The sequence below is a fragment of the Siphateles boraxobius genome, unplaced genomic scaffold (assembly GCF_051911475.1).
Source record: "Siphateles boraxobius isolate OS27281-9 unplaced genomic scaffold, OSU_SipBor_1 29, whole genome shotgun sequence".
Lineage (NCBI taxonomy): Eukaryota > Metazoa > Chordata > Actinopteri > Cypriniformes > Leuciscidae > Siphateles > Siphateles boraxobius.
The window spans coordinates 4,688,463-4,713,171 of NW_027508908.1; the positions used below are offsets into that span (position 1 = coordinate 4,688,463).

A 24,709-nucleotide genomic window follows, 5' to 3' on the forward strand; every position below is an offset into this window, starting at 1 on the left:
AAAACAGACAATATTAATTAATATTATATTAATATTCTCATATATTTTCCATTTTAATTTTGTTCATGTTTAAGTATTTTTTTGTTTTTAATTAATTAAAATTTCTGTTTTAGTTATTTGAGTACATATACGTTTAAGGTTTTTATTTATTTTATTTAAGTTTATTTTATTTAAAGCAACACATTTTTTTGTTTTAGTTTAAGTCAACTATAATAACTAAAAATAAATAACTACAGCAGTGTAAGTGTAAGAGTACACAAGCATAGAGATGGCTTCAGAAACAGACATCAACAAAAAGCCACACATCTTGGGTGTTGATGTCACGAGGGTCTTCAGAAGCCTCTCACATCATCAAGTGTGTCACAAAGGCATCACAAAGATTAATGAGATGTTGATTGTTTTTAAAAGCAATTACACATTAGGACCCCTGCCAAAATTGCAGCACGTCCTGCGTGTAATTGTTTGAGTTAAGGTCTTTTCATTACCTCTTTCATTGTCAGTAACCCCACTAGACTCAAGCGCCCATGTTTGGGGATACAGAGATGTAAAGCGCACCGTGATCCACTCTCAAGGTTGAAGGTGAGAGAATAATAGACCAAGAGGGGAAAAAGAGAGAGAGAGAGAGAGAGAGAGAGAGAGAGAGAGAGAGAGAGAGAGAGAGAGAGAGAGAGAGAGAGAGAGAGAGAGAGAGAGACAGAGGAGCGAGAGGAAAAGATGGAGGAGAAGATTGGATGTGAAAGGTAGATAGCAATTGCGTGAGTGTATGAGAGAAATAGAGAGAATGTGGGTAGGAGAAAGAAGGAAGGACAGGTTGAGAGATTAATCTAACCTATGGCGTAATGAGGCTTCGGTCTGGCTGCCTTCCTCCGCAGATAGAGGAAAAATCCACTGTATTTATGCCAACTTGCCATCTAGCATGTCTATTCCATGTCCAAGTCCCATCAGCCAGCTGTATCCCCCGCCCCCAAAAATATCAAATAATGAAATAAACTTTAACGAAGGGACGCCCTATTAACTGACAGAGTACTTTCTTATCCTGGCGAGAGCGATCTCGTGGGTCTGAGTTCTGAAATGCCAATGTGCAATGACAATGCTGCCAACTTCCCTGACAAGGGTCTTTTATCAAGCTCTGCGGAAAGCCAGGTCCCAATCATTTCATTCCTGGAGCGAGAAAGAGAGTAAGCGACAGAGAAAATACAGAGAGAAAACCCAACATCCACCCACATAGACTCTACTTACTTCCTGTTGATGCGGATTGCAGTTGATGTCGTGTTAGACTTGTGTGACTTTTTCTGGCAGTAATCATTTGTTGAGGTTCGTCTCATGCAACCTAAATCTAAAAACATATTTTAAACCAAAAACTGAAGTTTTGTGAAGTTTTTGTGATGTGTAAATATTATATCATATATTAGACAAGTGATAAATATTGGCAGTACGCATGTTTGACGATGATCCAACTGTCTCTATGGTTACTTTGTTTGCGGGCATCTATTTAACACATTATGGGCCCTATTTTAACGATCTGAAACGCAAGCATCAAATGCAAAACGCAAGTAACTTAGTTGGCGGATCTCGGCGCAAATCTAAAATGGGTTGGTCTGAAGTAACTGCATTATTCATTGGTGTGGTTTGGGTGTAATGTGTATAATAAACCAATCAGAGCGTCATCTCACATTCCCTTTAAAAGCAGGCGCGCTTGTTCGATAGCGGATTACTATTATCTTTGGCGGATTTGCCAGACACACGCCAGTAGCGGTTCACAGCCGAGGAGACCGACGTTCTCATCAGGGCCGTAAAAGACAGAGAAGTGACATTGTATAGGGATGGGAGAAACCCACCCAAATTAGCTCCGGTTAAACAGGCGTATAATAATTTGGGTAAATGTGCAAGCTAGATTTATGCCTATTTTTTCACATCTTCATGGACACCACAATGATTTCCCTCGTGTGGTAATATTTTTTCCTTGTAATTATGTATGGTTTGCATAAATGGGAACTGCTGCATCTGTGTAAATGACAGAAGTAAAGTGTATGCGCGTTATGGAGGTCATTCGCAAGAATTGGGCAACTGGTAAAATATGTAAGAATTAGTAAAAATCGCACAAATTCGTAGTACGAGTGAGGTCATATGGATTCGTTCGAATTAGCAACTTCGTAAAATACATACGAATTTCCGAGAGATCGGGTTGAAATTACTTCAAAACCAATAATACTTGCATAGTAATAGCCATAAAAAATGCATATAAATAATTTTGACACGATAATATCAAACGGGTTATGGTTATTTCACTCTTTAGATCGTGATAATTGTAGAAAATTGAAGAAAAAAAATGAAGATAGATTTTCAATGTACATTAAAATTACCTTCATAAAAAAATCTATAGAAATCACATAAATAGTCGCTGTAGTTGAAGAAACATCACTGGCCTAAAGATGGAGAAAATGGAGCTTTGATGAAAGTGTTTGTTTCTGCGTGTGTGTGTCCCATATGTTCAAGGCTAGAAAACTAAAATGCCCTAGCTAGCTAGTGATAATTAATGTAACACCAGAGGGAGTATCTTATATCAAAGTTTGATCACTGAACTCACAAATCATCTGCCATTGGGAGAATTTATGTATTTACGGACTCTGAGAGCTGTATGGGAACTCAGCCTTGGGCTAAATTTAGATTCCCTCATCCGCACATAAACAGCAACTATCATTTACGCTGTATCACAGTGAAGACATCCACCTGTCATTCCACAGAAGAATCCCCCAGTCAGTCGGTGAAGGACACCTTGTGTGTTATTAGGTTAGCGAATCAGACCAAACGCTACACTGAATCTGTTCTCTGATTCGTTGTTTTCCTCCCTGGAACTGCAGTCATTTTTAGAAAGGACTAAACCTATTTATTTTGGCCCTCTTTTCTCAGATCTAGCCAGCAAACATGTCACGCAGTCGCACACCTCCATATACCCTCGGCACCTTTGTGCCTCTGTTTATAGAACGACTTGAGAGGGCTGTGATAGGATTATAAGTTTTCGCCTAAGGTTTTCCTTGTGTACCTGCACAATTTGCCTCCAGCACACATCAGCTGTGCACACTTTGCCAAAAGACACTAATGACAACAAAACATCATTAGAAACCGAGTATTCGCCACTGTAGCGTGAACCGTGAACTTGCGATTCGGGGAATATCACAGACTGGAAACCGTATCTGATGTACAAAAATACATTTATTTGAAACGATTCCAAAATGACAGTAGTTTTCCATAGAAATATTGAAATAAAGATGTAACAATAACCATGAGTCATGCAGCTGTAGATTTTGTGCGACGGGAGATTACAATTATTTGCTTGACAAAACATCACTGGTTTTCTATCACACATAGATCATATGGCAAGTTTCTTTTCAACCAGTTTCATTTTGCTTTAATGCCTACAGTGTCGTTATTGATACAAAGTTATGATTTATATCACAAAGAGAGTGTCGGTACAGCAAATAAAACCTGATGAATATGACAACTCCACTGAATGAGAAAGGGCTCCTTAGCACAGAATGGCAATAAATAAATAAGCTAAAAATAACTAAAAGAGTTGTTAAACATCAGCAAGTACTTTTCTACATTAGCAAGAGATTCTCACTAACATATATACTGTAGCAACAAGTGCTCGGCTCTCGGCTCAGACTAACCATAACTTTTACACTGAAGGCTGTGATAATATGCATGACACAACACAATCACAGCCAATCAGAACTTGTTCTTGTTTGACATACAGTTGTGAAGCTGAATTTTGGACCAATAAGATCAGTGCAGTTTAAGGGTACGTTTACACGACAACGATATGCTTAAAACGGAGAAGTTTGAACACGTAATATGCATGTGCATGACGTCAACCTCTTCAGAGATTCGCATGTTGTTTACACAGAGACCGGTTTCAAAAACTTGCACTTTGAAACCTGTTTTCAAAAGTTTTTGTTTTCAGGCACCCAAAACGCCGTTGTCATGTAAACGAATGTTTAAACGCATTATCCATTTTATGTTTTTAGTCGAAAGCGGTGTCCTGTAAACAGCCCCTAAGTTGGATACAAATCACATACCTACATCATTAACCCATATTTGATATTGTGGAAATTAATTCAAAATGAATTGATAGATCTGCAAATTTTAAAGAAAAATTTGCCAAATCAAGGGAACAACAAAAAGCCTTGATACTTGTAACTTGGCATGATGATAAGGACAAAAATTATTAAACTGGGGAAAGAGTAGCGGTAACACTTTATTTTACACAGCCATTGTTACACACTGTAGTAAAAACTATAAATTATTCATGCAATTGACCCTAAACCAAATCCTCATCCTAACCCTATATTAAGTTTATGTAGTTAATTATTATTACTCAGTACTTAAATGTATAATTACACTGTAATACTGACACCTTAAAATAAAGTGTAACCAAATTAGCTTTATGTCTTATAGATCTTTGGCTTTGGCCTTGTAAAAACACATAGATTAAAGAGAGTGGGGGACTAAGGATATGAGCAACAATGAGTTATCCAGTAATCAAAAAAAAAATCAATGTCGATATTAAAACGAGACAATGACTGTGAATTGTAAAGATAATGCGGCGTGCTGAGATGAACCTGCGGGTGTTAATGAGAGACTGCGCGACAGGATGGTAAAGTACCAGTTTTCCCCCGTTCCCTCAGCTCAAGGCCTGTGCTACTGTAATTGCATGCTGACTTCAGCACACTGTAGAGGCTCTGAGAAGTCGAGATTAAGGGTAAAACACTGTTTCATGTCGCACTGCTTTGACTACACAGACATCATTAATTAAATGAGTCTCTGTGGCCCGTTTTAAGTTTCTTTATGGAGGAGGAAGCGTGTTAAGCATAACTAGCATCTGTTGAGACTATGCTCACGTTTACAAATGCAAAGCTGTTTTCAGCAGCTCTAGAGCTGTTAAAAACGCTGTGGTAAGTTTCATGAAGATGTAGCCTAAAGTAAGACAAAAATGCAATTAGGCCTAGATGTCTACATCTCTTTAATACACACACACACACGCGCGCACACACACACACACACACACACACACACACACACACACACACACACACACACACACACACACACACACACACACACACACACACACACACACACACACACACACACACACACACACAGTTTGGGATTGTAATTTTTTTATGATTTTAAAATAAGTCTCTTATGCTCATCAAGATGAGCCATTGATTTGGCTAAAACAAGAATATTATGAAATATTTTTACACTTTATACACTATGGAAGCTTGTTTCTGCCACCGACTATAAAAAAAAAAAAATCTCTTTTTTTCCACTTTTTCTCTCGCAATTCTGACTTTTTTCTTGCAATTGCGAGTTTATATCTCACAAATCTAAAAGAAGTCAGAGTTGTGCGATATACGCAATTGAGATTCTGATTATTTCTCGCAATTGTGAGTTTATATCTCGTAATTCTGAGAAAAAAAATCAGAATTGCGAGATTAAAAAATCAGAACTGCATTTATCGCAATTATCTTTAATAAAAATGTATACGTGGTGGAAACAAGCTTACATAATATACTGTATATATTAAAATGTAATTTATTCCTGTAAAGCAAAAAGCTGAATTTTCATCATCATTACTCCAGTCTTCAGTGTCACATAATTCTTCAAAAATCATTCTAATATGATGATTTGCAGCTCAAGAAACATTTACTATATTTATCAACGTCGAAAACAGTTGTGTTGATATAATATTCGTGTGGAAACCATGGCACTTTTTTTAACGATTCTTTGGTCACTTTTGATCAAATTAATGCAATCTTGAAGAATAGAAGTATTAATTTCTTAAAAACAAAAATATATAAAAAAAAAAATCTTACTGACATTTAACTTTTGCACAATAGTGCATATGTTCCAAACTCGTATTTTCGAATTTGCTTCCGTGAAACACCTATTGTGGTGGAGTTAGTGCGTCAGGCACTTCTAGATGTTCTACATTCGAAAAATGAGTTCACATTGGATTGAAATCAGAACATACCATAGAACATGTTGAGGTTGTGGTTAGTCTGGCTGGTTTATCAGTAAACTTTGAGTCTGATATGATCAAAATACACTGAATATAATATAAGATCTGTTCCAAAAACCTAGTTAGCTGTCTAGGTAGGTATCATTTTAAGGCATCATAGTGCTCCCAGTGCAAAGACTAAAAAGTATCATTCTAAAACACCCTGTTTTTGGGACAAATTCTGATCACTGGATCTAACATGGAGAAGGCAATCCCATAAAGCAAATAACAATTTAATGCATAAACAATTCAATGTTTAATCTAATTAAAACATCATATTGTACCCAATATTTGTTTGTGCTCTTTATTTTAAGCATTTAATCAGTACCAGAGTATCACACTTTTAGCTTAGCAACATGCTAACAGCAAACGCCATTGTAATCAATTTTGCCTCAAGTCTCTTTACGTGAGGAGCACTATTTGATGACACAATTTCCTAGTTCCAAAACAGAGGTTTTGTTTAAATTAGGACGCTGCCTTAGAAGACAGCAAGGCAGCTGACTAAGTTTTCAAAACAGAATATTAAAGTACGGTGCATGCATTAATTAAAATGATTATAAAACAAAACAAAAAAAAGGCAAATGATTAATTCACTAATTCAGCACTAGTTAAAGAGAAATACTGAGGCATCTAACCATTTACATAATAATATTTTCATTTTTATGAATAAATTGATTGTTCTGTTTCACGCAGGAAAAAAAAACCCCAGAAAATATTCTGAAAATAATTTTGCACTTATAATTCATGGATTATACATGAAGCGCAATGTTTTGATTTGTAATATGTCACTAATTGAATAGAACAGGTATTAATTGCTTGGGAAGTAATTTTGCCCAAAGTCCCTTATATTCTGATATATTGCTATACTATTACATTCACAATGGAATCTGCTTATTCATGAATTATATTCATCTTGTGTGAAACAGGCAATCAACTCCAATACAGAATGTCTAACCATATACTGAAACACTGCTCTCTCTATAGGTTCAACTTTAAATCTGAGGTCAAAATCCAGAATGGCAACACTGAAGCATTTGCAATACCACTTTACTATTTTTCTTGTACAATGCATGAATAATAATAATAATAAAAAAAACTATTTACAGCACCGGTTTATCTACAGCACATCAATGAATCACTGTTTCGATTCATAAAACACCCTTTGAAATGTATAGCAGACTGTGTCCAGTGAAGTCCAGTCTTCATTTCTATTATATTTACAGTATAAGGATATGAAATGAAAATACACTTGCTGTATATACAGAGAAATTAAAACTTGACTTATTGTACAGTTCAATGGTTTTTCAATCCCTGGGAGATGAGACACCTTAAAAATGTATCCAAAAGAACAAATAAAAATAAAATAAAAAAACACTTAACTCAATCATGGCAGTTTGTTAAACTGTTTTAAATTAATTAAAAATTCTAAATGGCCAGCTATTATGATGAATAAACATTATTCAAAAGGCATTCTTATTTATAAGGCATTCACTTATGAAGCAAAATGACCATGTAACCCCTTTTATCTACAAAAAATGAAGTCCAAAGTACAAGCTGAATGTAAAATAATTTCATAGAATGCACACGGACGGTACATTATATATATGAGGAGCTTACAGAAACTTACATTTAGCTGAAGGTATGTTAGATTTAAAGTGAAGTTTTATAATATTTTCAAGAAAGATATCAAGCTCTATTGTGTCTATGTTTGTATATCAAGAGATTTATTCCACAAAACATTCTCAACGTTTGATATTTCATGGACTTTTAACTAAGAAAAAATTAAAGCTTAGCCATAGAGATGTGATTTTTAATAGTATTCTCGCTTTATATAAGTACAAAAAGCTTGCCTTCAAATTGACATTTTATCACAGTGATTTTGGGAAGGTTTCTCACTTCTTGACTGAAAAATTCACATTTTATTCCATATCTCTCCGCCTTCAGACTAAGGCGAGATAAATGTGTATTTAAAAGTTGAAATGTTTCAACAACTAACAATTTAGAAGATTGCTTACATGAAGGCAAAGCTGTGATAGGCCTTTTTACACCTGGTATTAAGCATTTTGGTCGATCGAATCACAAATCACAAGACATACCCGTTTACACTTGGTGTTTAAATCCGTCTCTTTTGTCCACTTTCAACCAATTCTGTCCTGATTTCTTCAAGGGGAGGGTCTATGGGCGGTTAAATGTATGGGCTTTTGTTTCGATCAAATAGACAAAATAAGCTTGCGCAATTTACATTTACAGCTTTCGTTTCTGCTCTGACAGCTGCAAGACCACGCCGAACGCTGTGAGTGTGTGTTAGAAAACAGGAATGGTGAGAGAACATTGTGCTTGGTGTTTTTCGTCTTCAAACCAAACTTGGGTCTCCAGCTGTCAAACTATAAATACCGTCTGCCTAGCGCGCTTCCCATAATGTTCATGCATTAGGTCAGTAGACGGAGAGTAGGAGGTTCTTGTGGCAGTTTGAACGCATTTGACCACATGAGCATTTACAATACGAAAGCAATTCGGTCTAATGTGTTTTTGACTACCTCTGGAAGTGGTCGAAAGTGGACAAGCTCAAAACGTTTTAGACCCCGTTTAAACCTGTATTTAGTGTCGTCCACTTGTGATCCGATCGACCAAAACACATCTTAATACCAGGTGTAAACAGGGCCATAGAGAGGGATTTAAACACTGTTGGCTTTTTTTTGTTGCCTCAGGTGCAATTTTGCTCCTTCAGTTCAAATTATAACAAATATAAAAATGAGATGACCTACTGAAGAGATTAAAAACCTAAAAATGAAGTTAATATAGCCACTAAAAGCACTCTTCACAATGTGTGAAAATCAGTTTGAACAGTTAAACAAACTTGGCATAAGTTGTGACCCAACAAAATCACAGTTTTTGAAACTAAAAGCCACTTTTTTCCCCCCACAATTTATATTAATCTGAAAAACTGTCTCAGACTAACAAGCGTAGTTCAATGATGCACAAAGGAAATGCACTGAGAGAGGTTTAGTGGCTTTTACCCCAACATCTTCGCTTTGTTCTGTAATATTCAGAACGGACCATTTGGAATTTCAAAAGTTGGTCAATTCCTAGGCATGTTTTCAGTGACTTGTACTGTAGTTAAGTCTATTCTTCTTTTCCACACAGATCGTAACAAACAAGACATCCATGCAAATCTGAGCTCCTTAGAAAACTATTAACAATGACAGTGTTTTGAAATTACAAAAAAAGCAAAGGAGGAAAACTGTCAACCTTTAAAATTGTGATACCTCTGTACACATTTTTACAATACACCTCCATCTTTTTTTCCTGATGTTTTCAGACACTCGTGCAGTTTGGGATCTCCCTTGTGCTTTCACAGGTGTTGATCACTCCACCTACGTGTCAAAGACAGAAATGACACATAAGCCTTCATAACTCAACAAATCAAAATTCACTATTTTCTTAACAAATGTCCTTAAAGCTGCAGTCCGTAGTTTTTCCTTTCTCGTCATCTCTATTTGAAATCTGCAATTGCAGTTATTCGCGGAATTATCAACTTTACGTGGGTTGTGCCTCGGCACTGAGCGGATGAAGAATGTGCAGCTGTCAGTCGCCGCGCCGGTGTGGATACTGTCATTCGGAATCACAGATTCTACTTTTTGGAAGTATAACCAACATAAGAATTGTCACCGGAAAATGTCTTCTGTAAGTAAGTTACATCCACTTGCATTGCAGTAAATCACGCTGATTAAATCTAACGATTGCTTATCATATCACGTCAAATCATGCAAACGATACTTTGTTCTCAAATTGTTAATGTTAACAACATCAGCATTGCAAGACTACATTTAATGCCCTTCTGATATTTGTCCTTGTTTTCGCATGGGCCCGGTTGCAGTCTCTTTTTTTCTGTAGCCACTCCGAAGTCCGAACAAAGTCTTTTGCATTTTACAACGGATGAATCTCCAGTTGTCACTGGTGATTGTCGTTTGAACCTCTCTGGATCCGCCATCAAATGGATAAGTTTAATTATATCAAGTGCTGTGAGAAAAGGCTATAGATCTCCACCTCCAACATCCACACACGCAATATAGCCTACTAGCCGAGACACCTTCTTTATGTGTACAGATGTGACGTAATGACGCAAAGACATGCTCGAATTTCCTGCGGAAATCCACCAGTACCACTGGTATTAAAAACACTATTACGAGCTTACCATTTTGAATCTAGCTAAGGCAAGCAGATAGTTTTGAACACTGGCTGGTTATGTACTTGCTTTTTTAACCTAAAAAAGTTACGGAATGCAGCTTTAACAAAAGTGGTTGATTATACATGTTTTCACCATTCAATCAAACCTCAATCAAGTCTGAATATGATTTCAAGTTGAATATATGGTTTTGCTACATTCATAGTGAATGCCATTTCACGTTATCTCTAAATGCTTGCTTATACATCCAACTATATACTACTCATCAATAAATGAACAGACTGAAAGTTTTCTAGTATTAGACTCATTAAAAATTAATATCCTGGTTAAGGGAAGCAAATTAATGTAAAGCAGGCTGGAAACTGAACCATTAAGTGAGAAATAATGTATTTATTTTATTTTTTCTTTCTAATGTACCCCCCCCCCCCCCCCCCCCCCCCCCCCACAGAAACAGTGGTGGGATTTATCTTCTACATGGCACCGAATGTTGCATGTTTATTCATCACAGTTGTTGTTATCACACTGACCCCAATTTGACCCCTTTTATAGTTTAATCAGTGCTCTTTTATAATCACTACTTAATAGCACCAATTAAATATTAATTTGCAGTTATTAAGCAATTACATGATCACAGAAGCATCCACTCGGGAAATAAGGACACTTGGGCCCAATGTAGATAGTTCTCATTAGCATGCATTAGTTGTCAGATTATAAACTCTCCTGATTCCAAAGGGGTTTTTTTTCTGATAGTTTTCACTGTGTAATTCTGAAAGCTGACTGATTCATATTTTTAGTGGGAAACGGAGCATTGCAGAAAATCTCGCCACCACAATATGCATTTTGTTTGAAGTTTTTTAATAATTGATTGATTTTCTAAGCATTTCACTCACGTTTGGCACGGGCCTCCAGCTCTTTCTCCATCAACTCACTCAGGGTGATTTTGGGTGTGGCGTCATTCTGGCCCACCGTGTTGATCATCTCCTGCTCTTTCTCATGGTTTACCTCAGCGTAGATGTTAATCCAGGGGATTTTTCTGCACAAATTGTTGTTAGGAAATGAAAAAAAAAACAATTGTGTTTAAAATGTGAAGTGTAATTTCTGTGCACCACTAGTGGCACTAAATGGAACTGCAATCTGTTCTGTTTGAGCAGATATTCAGAAATCAAAATCATCTCAAATCAAATTACCAAAACAGACAAATATGAACAAATATGTGTGATTTTGCACACATTTCAGTAGCAAATTGGCATAACACGCATGCAACACAAGGTAAGGGCTGTGCACAAGCAAACTTGTTAATCTGCAATATAACAGGTTGTTAAATACTATGCGAGTGCAAGTGAAATCCTTCATTGTATTCCTGAAATAATGATTGCTGAGTATATTTAATAACGTCTGGAGGAGAAGTTGCACAGGCAATCAGAGGTAGAGCGAAGCAAAATACATCGTCTTGATAACGCTGTGACAACCCGGAAAAAATTATAGCAATGTATTAGTAATTCCCCCAAATTTCATGGTGTACTTTTCCAACACACAAACCAGACTGTGATGCGTTTGCCATTTTCTGAGCTCACTCTTAATTTTTATGAATTAGAAATGCCCCCCCCCCCCCCCCCCCCCTAATTTTTTCCTCTTCAAATTACTATTAACTTTGTAAGTTAATTGCTTTGTTTTTCCAAGTGTAACATTTCCATAAATATGCTTCCTTTTTAAATTACTTGGGGGTCGAAAAATTATATCCATTATTAATGATTGTTTCAACATTTCCCTGAGTCTTTTCCATTTGAATTATTTTGAGACCAAATAAATTATTCAAAGCATTACAAAACAGTTTTCCAGTAAAGGAACCACGGCTGCATATTAAACAATCCATTGATATTTCTCTGCACTTTCACAGGAAGGTTTGTCCCCCCAATTGTTTCTACCATATGCAAACTAATAACTAGATATCACAACTATCATGAGTAAAAATAGCACTGCCTGATGCAAAGGAAAGTCGCTCCTGATACCGTCCCATCAAATCTTACTTATCATTATATATAGATAAACAGAAACGAGAACTATGGTGTGCATGAAAAGAAATGAAGTTCAATTGCTCGAGTCCTGGTAAAAGGAATGTGTGATATAAAAACTGTTTGCATGGATATACCTCTTAAATTTGTAGATGAGAAATACAGCTAAACCCAAAAACACCACCGACAGAAGCATCAGCATTGCAGAACTGCTGTGTCTTGGGATGGAGTCAACCAGAGGAGCTGCGACAAAGACAAAAACAATAATTAATGTACACCGTATCTTTTTTATAAAAAAAAACCCTCATATATCTTTCAGGTCTTGCTTTATACGTACAGTTCAATTGTTGGGTCATTAAGATTTTTTTTTTCTTTTTAAAGAAGTTAATATTTTTATTAAGCTAAGACACATTAAATTAATCAAAATTGACAGTAAAACTTTTACATTGTTACTTTTTTTTATTTAAAGGTGCAATGTGTAAAAATGTTGAGTATCTATTAACAGAAATGCAATATAAAATCCATAACTATGTGTTCAGTGGTGTATAAAGAACTTACTTAATAAACCGTAATGTTTTTATTACCTTAGAATGAGGCATTTATATCTACATAGGCGCGGGAATCCCCTTCTATGAAGGTCGACATATTGTGACGTCATTTTTCTACCGTAGCCGACAGCGAACAAACAGCGTTACAGAGCGTGTTTCGTCACTACCTTGAAAGAGAAGCCACAGAAAGCTAGAAGCTAGCCATAAACACCGTGAGTAGTGACTTTTCCCTTGTCAGTGGTGTAAAATATGTAGTTGGATTGTTTCATGTAACTTAATTCTTCTCCCTCGCTGTGTTGTGGCTTTGCTATGTGGGGATAAATGTGCTGGTTACGTTCGTGAGACAGCTGATTAGTACTCCTGTCATTGACCGTAAAACAGTTACAGGAATCACCAACCCGTCGATCTTGGAAGCATTTTAAGTCGATCGAGTTTCCAAAATCAGAGAAAAAAAGCCTATTGTGTGTAGTAAATGGTGTCTAGGGGATGCGGAGGCGCGCGCTGTTACAATCACGTTATTTTTGCCGCACGCACCTTTGGGCTCATGCGGACGCGTCCAGTATAAACAAGGCTTAACGTTTTAACCAGCTCAGCCACAGTAACAGCTCATATGCTGGTAAAAATGGCTGTAAAAAAATAAATCTGCATTGTTTATCCTCTTGATCTTTCATTCAAAATATTCGCACAAATCTAAGCTGAAGTAAAATAATTGAAAGTGTGGGGGTAAATCACATTATGAAATAAATGCTTATCTCCAAAAATCGCTGGCCATAATTATTGGCTCCCTGTTATTAAATACTTTTTGCAACCTCCTTTTGCCAAGATAACAGCTCTGAGTTTTCTTCTATAATGCCTGATGAGTTTGGAGAACACCTGACAGGAGATCAGACCATTCCTCCATACAGAATTTCTCCAGATCCTGCAGATTCCCAGGTCCATGTTGGTGCTTCTTACTCTTCAGTTCAGCCCACTCATTTTCTTTATGGTTCAGTTTAGGGGTGTCATGATTCTGCCATCAGGTCTGTGAGTTCTAGTATTTTGGCAGGATCATGACAGACCCATGTTCTGTGTGCAAGCACATGGCCTTGTGTTTTGGTCATGTGCTTGTGTTGTCTCGTCTCGTTACCCCGCCCCCTTGTTATCCTGATTCTGTCATTAGTGTTTCACCCGTGTCACCTGTTATGTTTGATTAGTCTTCCTATTTAATCCCCTTGTGTTTGCTGTCTTGTGTCGGTTCATTGTTATACGTTGATCGTGAGTACCCTGTGTACATCTAGTCATTGTTAGCATCTCTTGAAGTCTTGTTTGTTTTCTTGTTCATTTGTTTCCCAGTTTAGTCTAGTCAGTCTGGTATTCTGTGTTCCATCTGTTTTGCCCCCTCGTGGGTTTTGTTTTCCTGTTTTTGTCATTAAACCGTGTCTTATTTTATACTGTCTGCGTTTGGGTTTATCTCCTCATCTCACCGTGACAGAATGAACCGACCCATTCTGAACCCAGCGGACAGTATGTCATTCCCACTAAAACAACAATCAGCTGACCAGGAACTATGGTGGCAGTCAGCTATCAACGACAGCAAGTTGGGCAAGCTTCCTTTCCCTCCCCAGGGAGAGAGGTCCCTGAGAGGATATGCTCAGGCCGTGGAGGCAAAGAGAAATTTTTTACCGGAGAGCCTGGTTAACCGTTACCTCATCGCGGGTCTCAAAGTTCCTCCACCTCTGGCGGAACGGGAGAGGCTGGCCCACCGCCCGTTCCGGGACGGTGGGCCAGCCTGGTGGCCCACCGTCTCATGGTGGACTCATGGTGGACTGGGCTGGCCCACCGCCTCATGGTGGACTGCTTGGTTCGTCGGGAGTCACAGGGTCCCATGGTGTCGTCACCTCCTGCCTGTCTGCCGGTGATCCCGGAGGATCTGAGGTTAGGCTTCGTGAGGCTTGGAGAACAGACTCGTCCCAGTTTGACTCCCGAGGCACTCGCTCCGCGAATCAGGAGGAAGAAGAGAAGGAGACCTGCGTCTGCCCAGCCAGAGCCAGTTCACGTCCCGTCTGTCCAGCTAGAGACTGTTCACGCCCCGTCTGTCCAGCTAGAGACTGTTCACGCCCCGTCTGCCTTCCTGAGCTGGGACTATCTGGAGCGTCTGGCTCGGATCTTAGAGAGGCCGGTGTTCGGTGTTTCGGAGCTGAACCCAGTGCCCGTTCCAGAGCCCGCTACGGCAAGCGCTGTTCCAGAGCCCGCTACGGCAAGCGCTGTTCCAGAGCCCGCTACGGCAAGCGCTGTTCCAGAGCCCGGTACGGCAAGCGCTGTTCCAGAGCCCGCTACGGCAAGCGCTGTTCCAGAGCCCGCTACGGCAAGCGCTGTTCCAGAGCCCGCTACGGCAAGCGCTGTTCCAGAGCCCGCTACGGCAAGCGCTGTTCCAGAGCCCGCTACGGCAAGCGCTGTTCCAGAGCCCGCTACGGCAAGCGCTGTTCCAGAGCCCGCTACGGCAAGCGCTGTTCCAGAGCCCGCTACGGCAAGCGCTGTTCCAGAGCCCGCTACGGCAAGCGCTGTTCCAGAGCCCGCTACGGCAAGCGCTGTTCCAGAGCCCGCTACGGCAAGCGCTGTTCCAGAGCCCGCTACGGCAAGCGCTGTTCCAGAGCCCGCTACGGCAAGCGCTGTTCCAGAGCCCGCTACGGCAAGCGCTGTTCCAGAGCCCGCTACGGCAAGCGCTGTTCCAGAGTCGGTCGCCGTGAGCGCGGCACCCAGTCCGTCCCATCACCAACCATGTTCCCCGTCAGAAGTCCCCGGACTGTCTCCTCGTGTGTCCCTGTCTCTACTGCCCCCGGACTCCCGTTTGTTTCCCCCGTCATGGTTCAACCTAGGACTGTTTCTCCGTCTACTCACACCACTCCACCCAAGTCCGTTCGGGTCCCCCGTCCTAAGCCCACACCCTGTAGTTCCAAGATCACCGCCCCGCCCACCCACCCTGGATTCTCGCTCAAAGACTCTGTTGTCCCTCCGCCTCCCCTTCCTTGTTTATTTTTTCTGATATTTCACCCCAACCCGGTCATTGTTCACGCTTGTATGCCCCTGTTATTATTTGTCATGTTTTGTTGGGTCTGGTCTATGTCTCTGTCAGTCTTGTCCCGCGTTTAATGTCTCCTTGGGGAGCGTCTGGTAGCCGCTCTTTAAGGAGGGGGTACTGTCATGATTCTGCCATCAGGTCTGTGAGTTCTAGTATTTTGGCAGGATCATGACAGACCCATGTTCTGTGTGCAAGCACATGGCCTTGTGTTTTGGTCATGTGCTTGTGTTGTCTCGTCTCGTTACCCCGCCCCCTTGTTATCCTGATTCTGTCATTAGTGTTTCACCCGTGTCACCTGTTATGTTTGATTAGTCTTCCTATTTAATCCCCTTGTGTTTGCTGTCTTGTGTCAGTTCATTGTTATACGTTGATCGTGAGTACCCTGTGTACATCTAGTCATTGTTAGCATCTCTTGAAGTCTTGTTTGTTTTCTTGTTCATTTGTTTCCCAGTTTAGTCTAGTCAGTCTGGTATTCTGTGTTCCATCTGTTTTGCCCCCTCGTGGGTTTTGTTTTCCTGTTTTTGTCATTAAACCGTGTCTTATTTTATACTGTCTGCGTTTAGGTTTATCTCCACATCTCACCGTGACAAGGGGACTGTGACGGTCATGGCAGAAGCTTCATTTTGTGCTCCGTTACACATTTTTGTATTGATATTGATGTTTGTTTTGGATCGTTGTGCTGATGGAAGATCCAAACATGGCCCATTATAAGATTTCTAGCAGAGGCAGTCAGGTTTCGATTTTTTTATCTGTTGGTATTTGCTAGAATCCATAATACCATGTAATTGAACAAGATGTCCAGGACCTCCAGAAAAAAAATAGGCCCACAACAAATAAGATCCAGCAGTATATTAAACTGTAGGCATGGGTACTTTTTATCCCTGTTTGCACCAAACACATCTGGAGGGTTTGCTGCCAAAACGCCCTTTTTTGTTTCATCTGACCATAGAATCCGGTCCCTTTTGAAGTTCCAATCATGTCTGACAATTGAATATGCTGGAGTTTGTTTTTGTAGGAGCGAGGAGGATTTTTCTTGAAACCCTCCCAGACAACATGTGGTGATGTATGGGGCTGCTTGATGTATATTTTTTAGGCTTTCTGACCCCCAAGTAATCTCTGCAATTCTCCATCTGTGATCCTTGGAGAGTCTTTGGCTTCTCAAATTTTCCGCCTTGCCATGCATTAAGGCAATATAGACACACATCCTATTCCTGGCAGATTCGTAACATCTTTAGTTGGTTGGAACTTCTTAATTATTGCCCTGATGGTCCAAATGGGGATTTTTAAATCTTTAGTTATTTTCTTAGTCACTATCTATTTTGTAATACTCAACAATCTTTTGATGCACATGATAACTATATTCTTTGGTTTTACTCATTGTGATGATTAAGGGAATTTGGCCTTTGTGTTTCCTCATATTAAAACTCCTGTGAAACAAGAAGTCATAGCTAGACAATTTCATGTTCCTAGTCACTCTGGTGTGCTAAAAGAAGGTAAATATTAATGGGAATATACTTCAGTATGGAAGCCCGTTTCCGCCATAGTTGAGAAAAAAAAAAGATTATCTAAGTCATAATAATGAGAAAGTTTCTCATAATTATGACTTAGTATCTCATTATATTGAGAAAGTTTCTCATAATAATGAGATAATAAGTCATAATTATGAGAAACATTCTCGTAATAATGAGAAATTTTCTCATAATAATGACTTAACATTTCATAATAATGAGAAACTTTCTTGTAATAATGACTTAGCATCTCGTAATAATGAGAAACTTTCTCGTAATAATGACTTAACATCTCATAATAATGAGAAACTTTCTCGTAATAATGACTTAACATCTCGTAATAATGAGAAACTTTCTCGTAATAATGACTTAACAACTCATAATAATGAGAAACTTTCTCATAATAATGACTTATTTTCTCGCACTTCTACGCATGCGCAAAGCAGTGGAACAGAAGGGAGTGCCACGCTGGCGACATCCGCTGGTCAAAGCCGTGAAAATGCATCACAGCAAACATGGCACGATCTGCAAACCAGTTGTTTCCATTAAAGTCAGTGTGAACTAAGAAGTGCAATCTGTAGATTCATAAAATAACATCAATTAAAAATCATCATTATCTTCCATACTTTTCCATACCCATTAAAAAGTGTGAAAGTGCAAAGCAGAAGCAGGACGGTTACCATGGTAACGAAGGACGCCTGCTTGTGCACACCGAGGGTGTTACGTGAACTTCACAAAAATATCAGATTAAAGTTGGAGTTTAAGTGTAACATCTTCATAAAATATATGGGTATATTTGTTAATATATCACGTATTTTGTGGATGCGTCTAGGATATTTGATGTGCAGGTTCATCTGAAGATATCAATGCAATATCAATTAAGATGTTTATTACTTTCAGACATTTACACATAAGTGGGCTGTGGGCAGTGGAATGGGGAAAACGCAAGGTCTTGAGACGTGTTTTTAAAAGCTGAACTTCTTTTCAATTGAGCGCCGCGTTTTTTGAACACTGAACCCTTCTGTGCTGCTTGTTCATACACGCCTGTATGCCTGTACGGAAGCCTGTCTTATATACTGATAATTTATCATTAATGTTATTCACTGCAGAGCGTGCCATGTTTGCTGTGATGCATTTACACGGCTTTGACCAGCGGATGTCGCTAGCGTGGCACTCCCTTCTGCTCCACTGCTTTGCGCATGCGTAGAAGTGCAAGAAAATAAGTCATTATTTCGAGAAAGTTTCTCATTATTACGAGATGTTAAGTTATTATTACGAGAAAGCTTCCATACTTCAGAGATGTTTTACATGTAAAAAAAAAAAATCTAGGGGTGCCAATAATTGTGGCCAATAAATAAAAGTGTTTTGTTGAAAAACATTTATTTCATAATGTGATCTCCCCCACTTTCAATTATTTTACTTCAATGAAAGATTAGATTTTTGCGAATTTTTTGAATGAAAGATCAAAAGGATAAATGCAGATTTTGTTTTTACAGCCATTTTTGATCATATTTACCAGGGGTGCCATTAATTCTGAGCACCGCTGTATATAATATCACTTTAAATCTGAAGTATGTAATTTTTGTGTAAATATTAAAATTTGCTTCCTCATATTCCAGTTTAATATTCAGAGAATAATTTGCTTTCAAAACATTGCTGTTTTAGCATCCCGACCCATCAACATTGTCTCGACCAATAGTGTGAACTGGACTGGACTGTACTATCCGATGGTTTGACCATTGGCGGATGGGAATTGTTCGAGAAATGACCTTGAAAACAAAACCTCCTGGTGATGCAAGTGGCATAGAAACTATACACTTCAGGTTTTAAAAGACATACTTCTAAAACAAATTTTGTATCTATTTTCTCTGAGGATATGACACATGAATCATATTAATGATAACTTGTGAAAGTCAGAGCACTTAACCAAGGCAGATGAAGTAAGATACTAATTTCTTTTGGCCTTACCTTTAATATAATTTCAACAGCACAATATTTGCTAGAGGATTCACTGCTAATTTTGTCAAATAACAATATCATCTGAACAATATCCATTTCAGAACAAAATGTACCAGTCTAAAAATGGCAATTCATGCAGATCTAAGACCTTTTATCTCAAGTGAAGTAAAGAACTGAACTTGAATCGCATCTCCGGTGACAATTTCCACAAAACTTCTGCACTCTCCCAGAGGGACTTCTGCCAAATGTTGGCATCCCTTCAAAATTGTTCTTGGGTGCTTTACACTCACTGACTGTATATTTCCCCCGTGACTATGCTGTTGAAAGATAGCTCCATGAATCCTCTGACCTTTTCGAAAGATTCTTGAATGCTTTCCAGAACTTTGGCTATGAAAACGAGAAAAGAAATGGGCAAAGGAGGCGGCCAATGTTGTGCTGTAAAAATGGCTCATAGCACAGACCATGAGTCAGAGTAAGAGAGCGTTTACTCTCTACTACTCAACGCTATTATCGCTAGAAGAAATTAGTAACCATTATCACATGGCTGGCCTAGTTGTTGCACAGAATAGTAAAGATATATGTGGCACATGCAGAGTGCGAAATACCCCACCATAATTGGGGGGTACTGCCCCTTCACTTCTTATATGACCATCACGGTCCACTACCATATCAATCCCCACCGTGATCGCCAAGTGCAACATGTGTTGTGCAACACACATACAAGGTCTAAACATGCGACAAACTGATAATCAGTAGGCTACAGAATATCTCATTGTTATTATATATCCAGAAAAGAACTGTTTTGATCAACTCCCATAAGTTAGAAGTTAAGTGCACTGAAATACCATTCTAATTACTAGTAAAAGTAATACCTTTTCAAGAAGCCTATTGCCTATTTCATGAAATATTGATTTGGTTTATTTTTAGATTTCATAAGACCTGGAGGTAAGACCCAACCCTCTCATATACTGTATAAACAGAAACCAATTTTCCATTGTAGTCTATGGTAGTCAGTGTCAAATCAACACAATCTTTAATGTGATTAAGGAGCATACTATGAAAAACCATACTACCACCTGGGGTGGCAAAGGGGTGGCATGAGGTTTCAGGAAGGGGGCCATGGACATTATTCATAATTTAAAATGCTACGGTTTTCATTGAATGCGTTTTGTTCTCTACACTACATCACACGGAGTGGGAGTCAAATCAGAGATGTAGCTGGGTTTTTGGATGGTGAGGGTCTTAATTTGTGAATTGTGGACCCTTTCTCTGTGTAATCACTATCAACAGTCTGTGTAGTCTATAATTAAATTGTACTTTGTGAAAAAGCAATTCTTGGGGGTTTGCACCCCAGGATATTTAAAAAAAAAGACCCCTCAAATGATGTCTTCTAGTGAGTTTTGAGGAAATATGAACAGATTTAGTCATAGGACAAACACACACACAGTTCGATCGCGCCCGCGCCTCTCTCTCTCTCACACACACACACACACACAGTTCGATCGCGCCCGCGCCTCTCTCTCTCTCTCTCTCTCTCTCTCACACACACACACACACACACAGTTCGATCGCGCCCGCGCCTCTCTCTCTCTCTTTCTCACACACACACACACACAGTTCGATCGCGCCCAAGCCTCTAATACACTAACAATGTTGTTTGTAGATCCGCCCCTGATTTTACCTCACCACAATGTAAAGCTTGATTTAAATTGAGAATTATCTTGCTACCTAACCTTGGTAAATAAGGTCCACTTAAATAGCATCAATGGGTAAGTAGCAGGTAAGTAGCCGGTAATTCAATGTATGAAGACGTGACATGAGCAATGAAAGAACAAAGCACGTTAATAAATGAAGGTTATAAAATCAACAAGCTAGACGTCAGCTAGCAACTTACATTTATCCATGCACGTCAGCAGCAAACCGTTCTCTATCTCCGTTGCTTCTAGCCACGGTGTTTAAAAATGGTACGGTCCACAATAGGGGTGTCTGAAATCGCTTTACATTAAAATGTTCCTACAGTGAAAATATGAGTTGACTTGTAGCCTATTGTAACTCGAATTATATTTTTTCACAATATCAGAAATATTATCTGACCCCCCCCAAAACTGATATTTCTGTCCCTTTGGGAGGTACTTGGTCTTCATTGGGGGGTATAGTACCCCCCAGTACCCCCTGTAAACTAACTATGGGCACATGGCAGAGTTCAAGATGGATGATGATGAATATAGGCTTGAAGGGGGTGGATTGGAATCCACTGCTGCTTCAATGTACATGTAATGATTAATTATAATTAAGGTATTAATCAATATTTTTCCTTCTAAATATCAAATGAGTTGAATGACCTCTCTGGAGATTTTACTTTATTTATATAAGTTACCATTGTGATTACTGAAATGTTCTTTTCATGTATTCTTTAATGTCTGTATTTGATATCTGAATGCAGTGCTTGCTTATTTAACCCAGCTTCCAGAAATGAAATGGGGACTTGTTTTGTGTTTGAGAAAGGTCTTCAATGTGTTTAAACATATAGGGGTCATTGAAGCCAATAGTTTAAGGGGCCATTTCTTTGTTAAAGCCTTTCTTTCCAGTTAGACTAAAGTTTAGCTATCCTTGAGAGAAAGAACGCATTATCTTGATGTTTGGAGAGGACTCTCCTGTTTATAGTGAGAGCCTGGCCAAATCCAACCTTGGAAAAGCTGTGTGTCGGTGTGTGTGTTAGTCTTCTTGGTTACAGGTTAAGGAACCACTGGCATTATTGGACATTGACTGAGTTGTTGTTCTGGACATGCTGGCGCCCAGCAACCCAAATCTGCGACCTGGAAGGTCATGACGTGCCTAACTTCAGCTGCATAATCGATGGAGATATGCTTCAGTCTATCTGTATATGTGTGGAAAATTACTGTGTTTATCTATTTCATAGCCAATGAGAATCATTCATCCTGTAAGCAATGACGTAGCTTAGACCTTGGAAATCGTATTACTGCTGTGATCTTTGTAACTGTAAGCGGGGCGGCCTACGAACTCCTGTGCGAGTATTGAAGCTGACTTCTGCTGATGAAACTGCAAACTATCTTCAGTAAATATTTTCTTTAATTTTTTATAATTCTGACTCTGGGTCTTCATTCTTCATATCTGGTTCTGGGTCTTTAACTGTACACCCCTTACAGGCTAAATTAGAACAAATTCAGTAAAAGCATACCAGACATCTTTTTATTTGGGATTCTGGTTCCAATTCAAATTATTTATTAATTTGGCCCATGTTTTATCCAAAAAATATTACAGTATTTTTATGTGTTTCCCCTAGGAATCAAACATCACATGACTGTTTCTACCGCTATAATGAAGGTAATATATTTCTGTCATAATTTCAAGTTCACTCATTCATTCTAAGACGTGCATAACATGCGGACTTTATATTTAAAAAGCAGTTTAATAATCACAGACGGCCTCCATACTGCAATTTGAATCTGATTAATTGTATATGCCTAATTTTTGATTTATGAATCCAATTTAGTGGCATTCTTATACAGTATATCCATTTTAATGACTGGAATCCACAATTCCATCCATGATTTCTACATACCAAAAAAATCACATATTCTTCTAGTTTATCTATAGGAAGCGATTTCAGTTAATTTGTTACCTGAAATATTCCTCAGTGGATAAACAACACTTAAAAAAATAAAACAAATAAAACAACACTATTAAATGAAATACCAACTTCTGAATATGAATAATTTTTGCCTACTTTTTCAGGCTATGAACAATGAGTCACTAATTAAACTGATTTAATGACAATCATACTGACTTAAAGTTCAGTGAGTAAGTGAGTGAATAATTCTGAGCTGAATTAAATATCAAGATTGATATTCTTCATGAGTGATTTTGAATCAAATTGCACAAAAGAAAATGTGGCTATAATGTTTTGCAAGTCCAATAATTTTTTTCAAAATCTTATTCAAAAGCTGGCCAAAATAAAACAAAAGACCAGAAAACCTACTTCTAATTGGGGTAGACTCTTTGTCTACTTTGAAAATGAGAAGATCTTGCAAGCTATGATTGCTCGAGAGCAATTATCCAATTATCTTCCATAAGGCTTTCAGCATCACTAGTGGAGTATAAAAGCCCAATCTTTCAACAATTTATAGTGCTGTCAAGCTTCTGGTCTCAAGAAAGCAATCAACGAAATTACTCTACACAGTATATGGCACCAAACAGAGGCTAGAGAGGGAGATCAACTGAAATACCACTAAGGTAATCAAATAAAAGCAGTCGCACTCTTCATTCATCAGCTAAATCATGCCGAAATAGCTACAAACAATATGTTTTCAACAGTTTGTTACCTAAAGTTAATTGCGTGATGTAAACGATGACCCGGGAGCCAGGTTTCAACTCGAACTCCAGCGAAATCTGATTCAATGCATTGATCAGGATTTCTGATATCTAGGAAAAGAAAACAGCATTCAGAACAGTTATATACAGACTTCAGAAAATGTGAGTGGCACTTGCCAGATTGCTAAGTGGTTTTTGCATTTATGCAGTTGCTAAGGTGTTCTACGGTGGATGAAAATAAAAATAAATCCGTTCTGCATCTTCGGTAGTAGATAATAGCCCATATATGCTTCTATTAACAGGATTCTGCACTTCCTACTTATTACATTGTGCATCATCTCCACTGTAATGTCTGTCTAATATCAGATTTTAATAAACTGCAGTGTGACTCATCCACAAGCAAGCAACTTCAGACTATGCTGCGCTATATCCAGTTTCTGTAATGTCATGTCATATTCACTGTGTGTACTGTATGTAAAATTAGCATTGCCTGTTCTTTATTTGAGGATATCTGTATCCCAGTGTGCACAGATTTACCAGATTATTGTGTGCACAGTTGGTGGTTTACTTGCTTTTTGTTCATGAATTAAAAAAGTCATTGCATTTTAAAATGCACTGAAAATGCATAATAGGATTACAAAAGTTGCTATCTTAAAAATATATATTTTTCAATTGATAAAATTATCAATTTATTATTAAATAATTATTAAAATTATTAAATGATTTATTTCAAATTATTTTAGTAAATATTATGTAAAACAAATATAAATGTTACTGCAGAAATTGTTATGCTTGTTATTTACTATTGTGAAATTAAATGATCTGATACTATAGTTATAATGCTTTAAAAATCACTACCAATAAACACTTCACCCTCGAAAGTGTATTCAATTTAGAAGTCCCTACTGTAAATGTCCTTGTCATGTAAGCCTAATTAGACACTAGTATTTCTGCTATTATCACAGAGATAATTTTGCATTTAAGGTGAAAGGAAATAGGTAAAAATGTCATACAATCCCCTTAGGGGATATATTTGACA

General features: G+C 38.3%; 1 protein-coding gene across 1 annotated transcript in view; it reads right to left on the reverse strand.

Annotated features, from left to right (window-relative positions):
* Positions 1-6,357: 6,357 nt before the first annotated feature.
* sorcs3a (sortilin related VPS10 domain containing receptor 3a) overlaps positions 6,358-24,709 on the reverse strand; it is a 309,488-nt gene continuing 291,136 nt past the window's right edge. Inside the window, exons 24-27 of the mRNA XM_077246248.1 lie at positions 23,682-23,781; positions 12,403-12,508; positions 11,144-11,286; positions 6,358-9,441 (exon numbers count right to left, since the gene is read on the reverse strand). Of these exons, the coding sequence (XP_077102363.1) occupies positions 9,383-9,441; positions 11,144-11,286; positions 12,403-12,508; positions 23,682-23,781 (408 nt within the window). The 3' untranslated portion in view covers positions 6,358-9,382. The remainder of the gene's footprint in view (positions 9,442-11,143; positions 11,287-12,402; positions 12,509-23,681; positions 23,782-24,709) is intronic.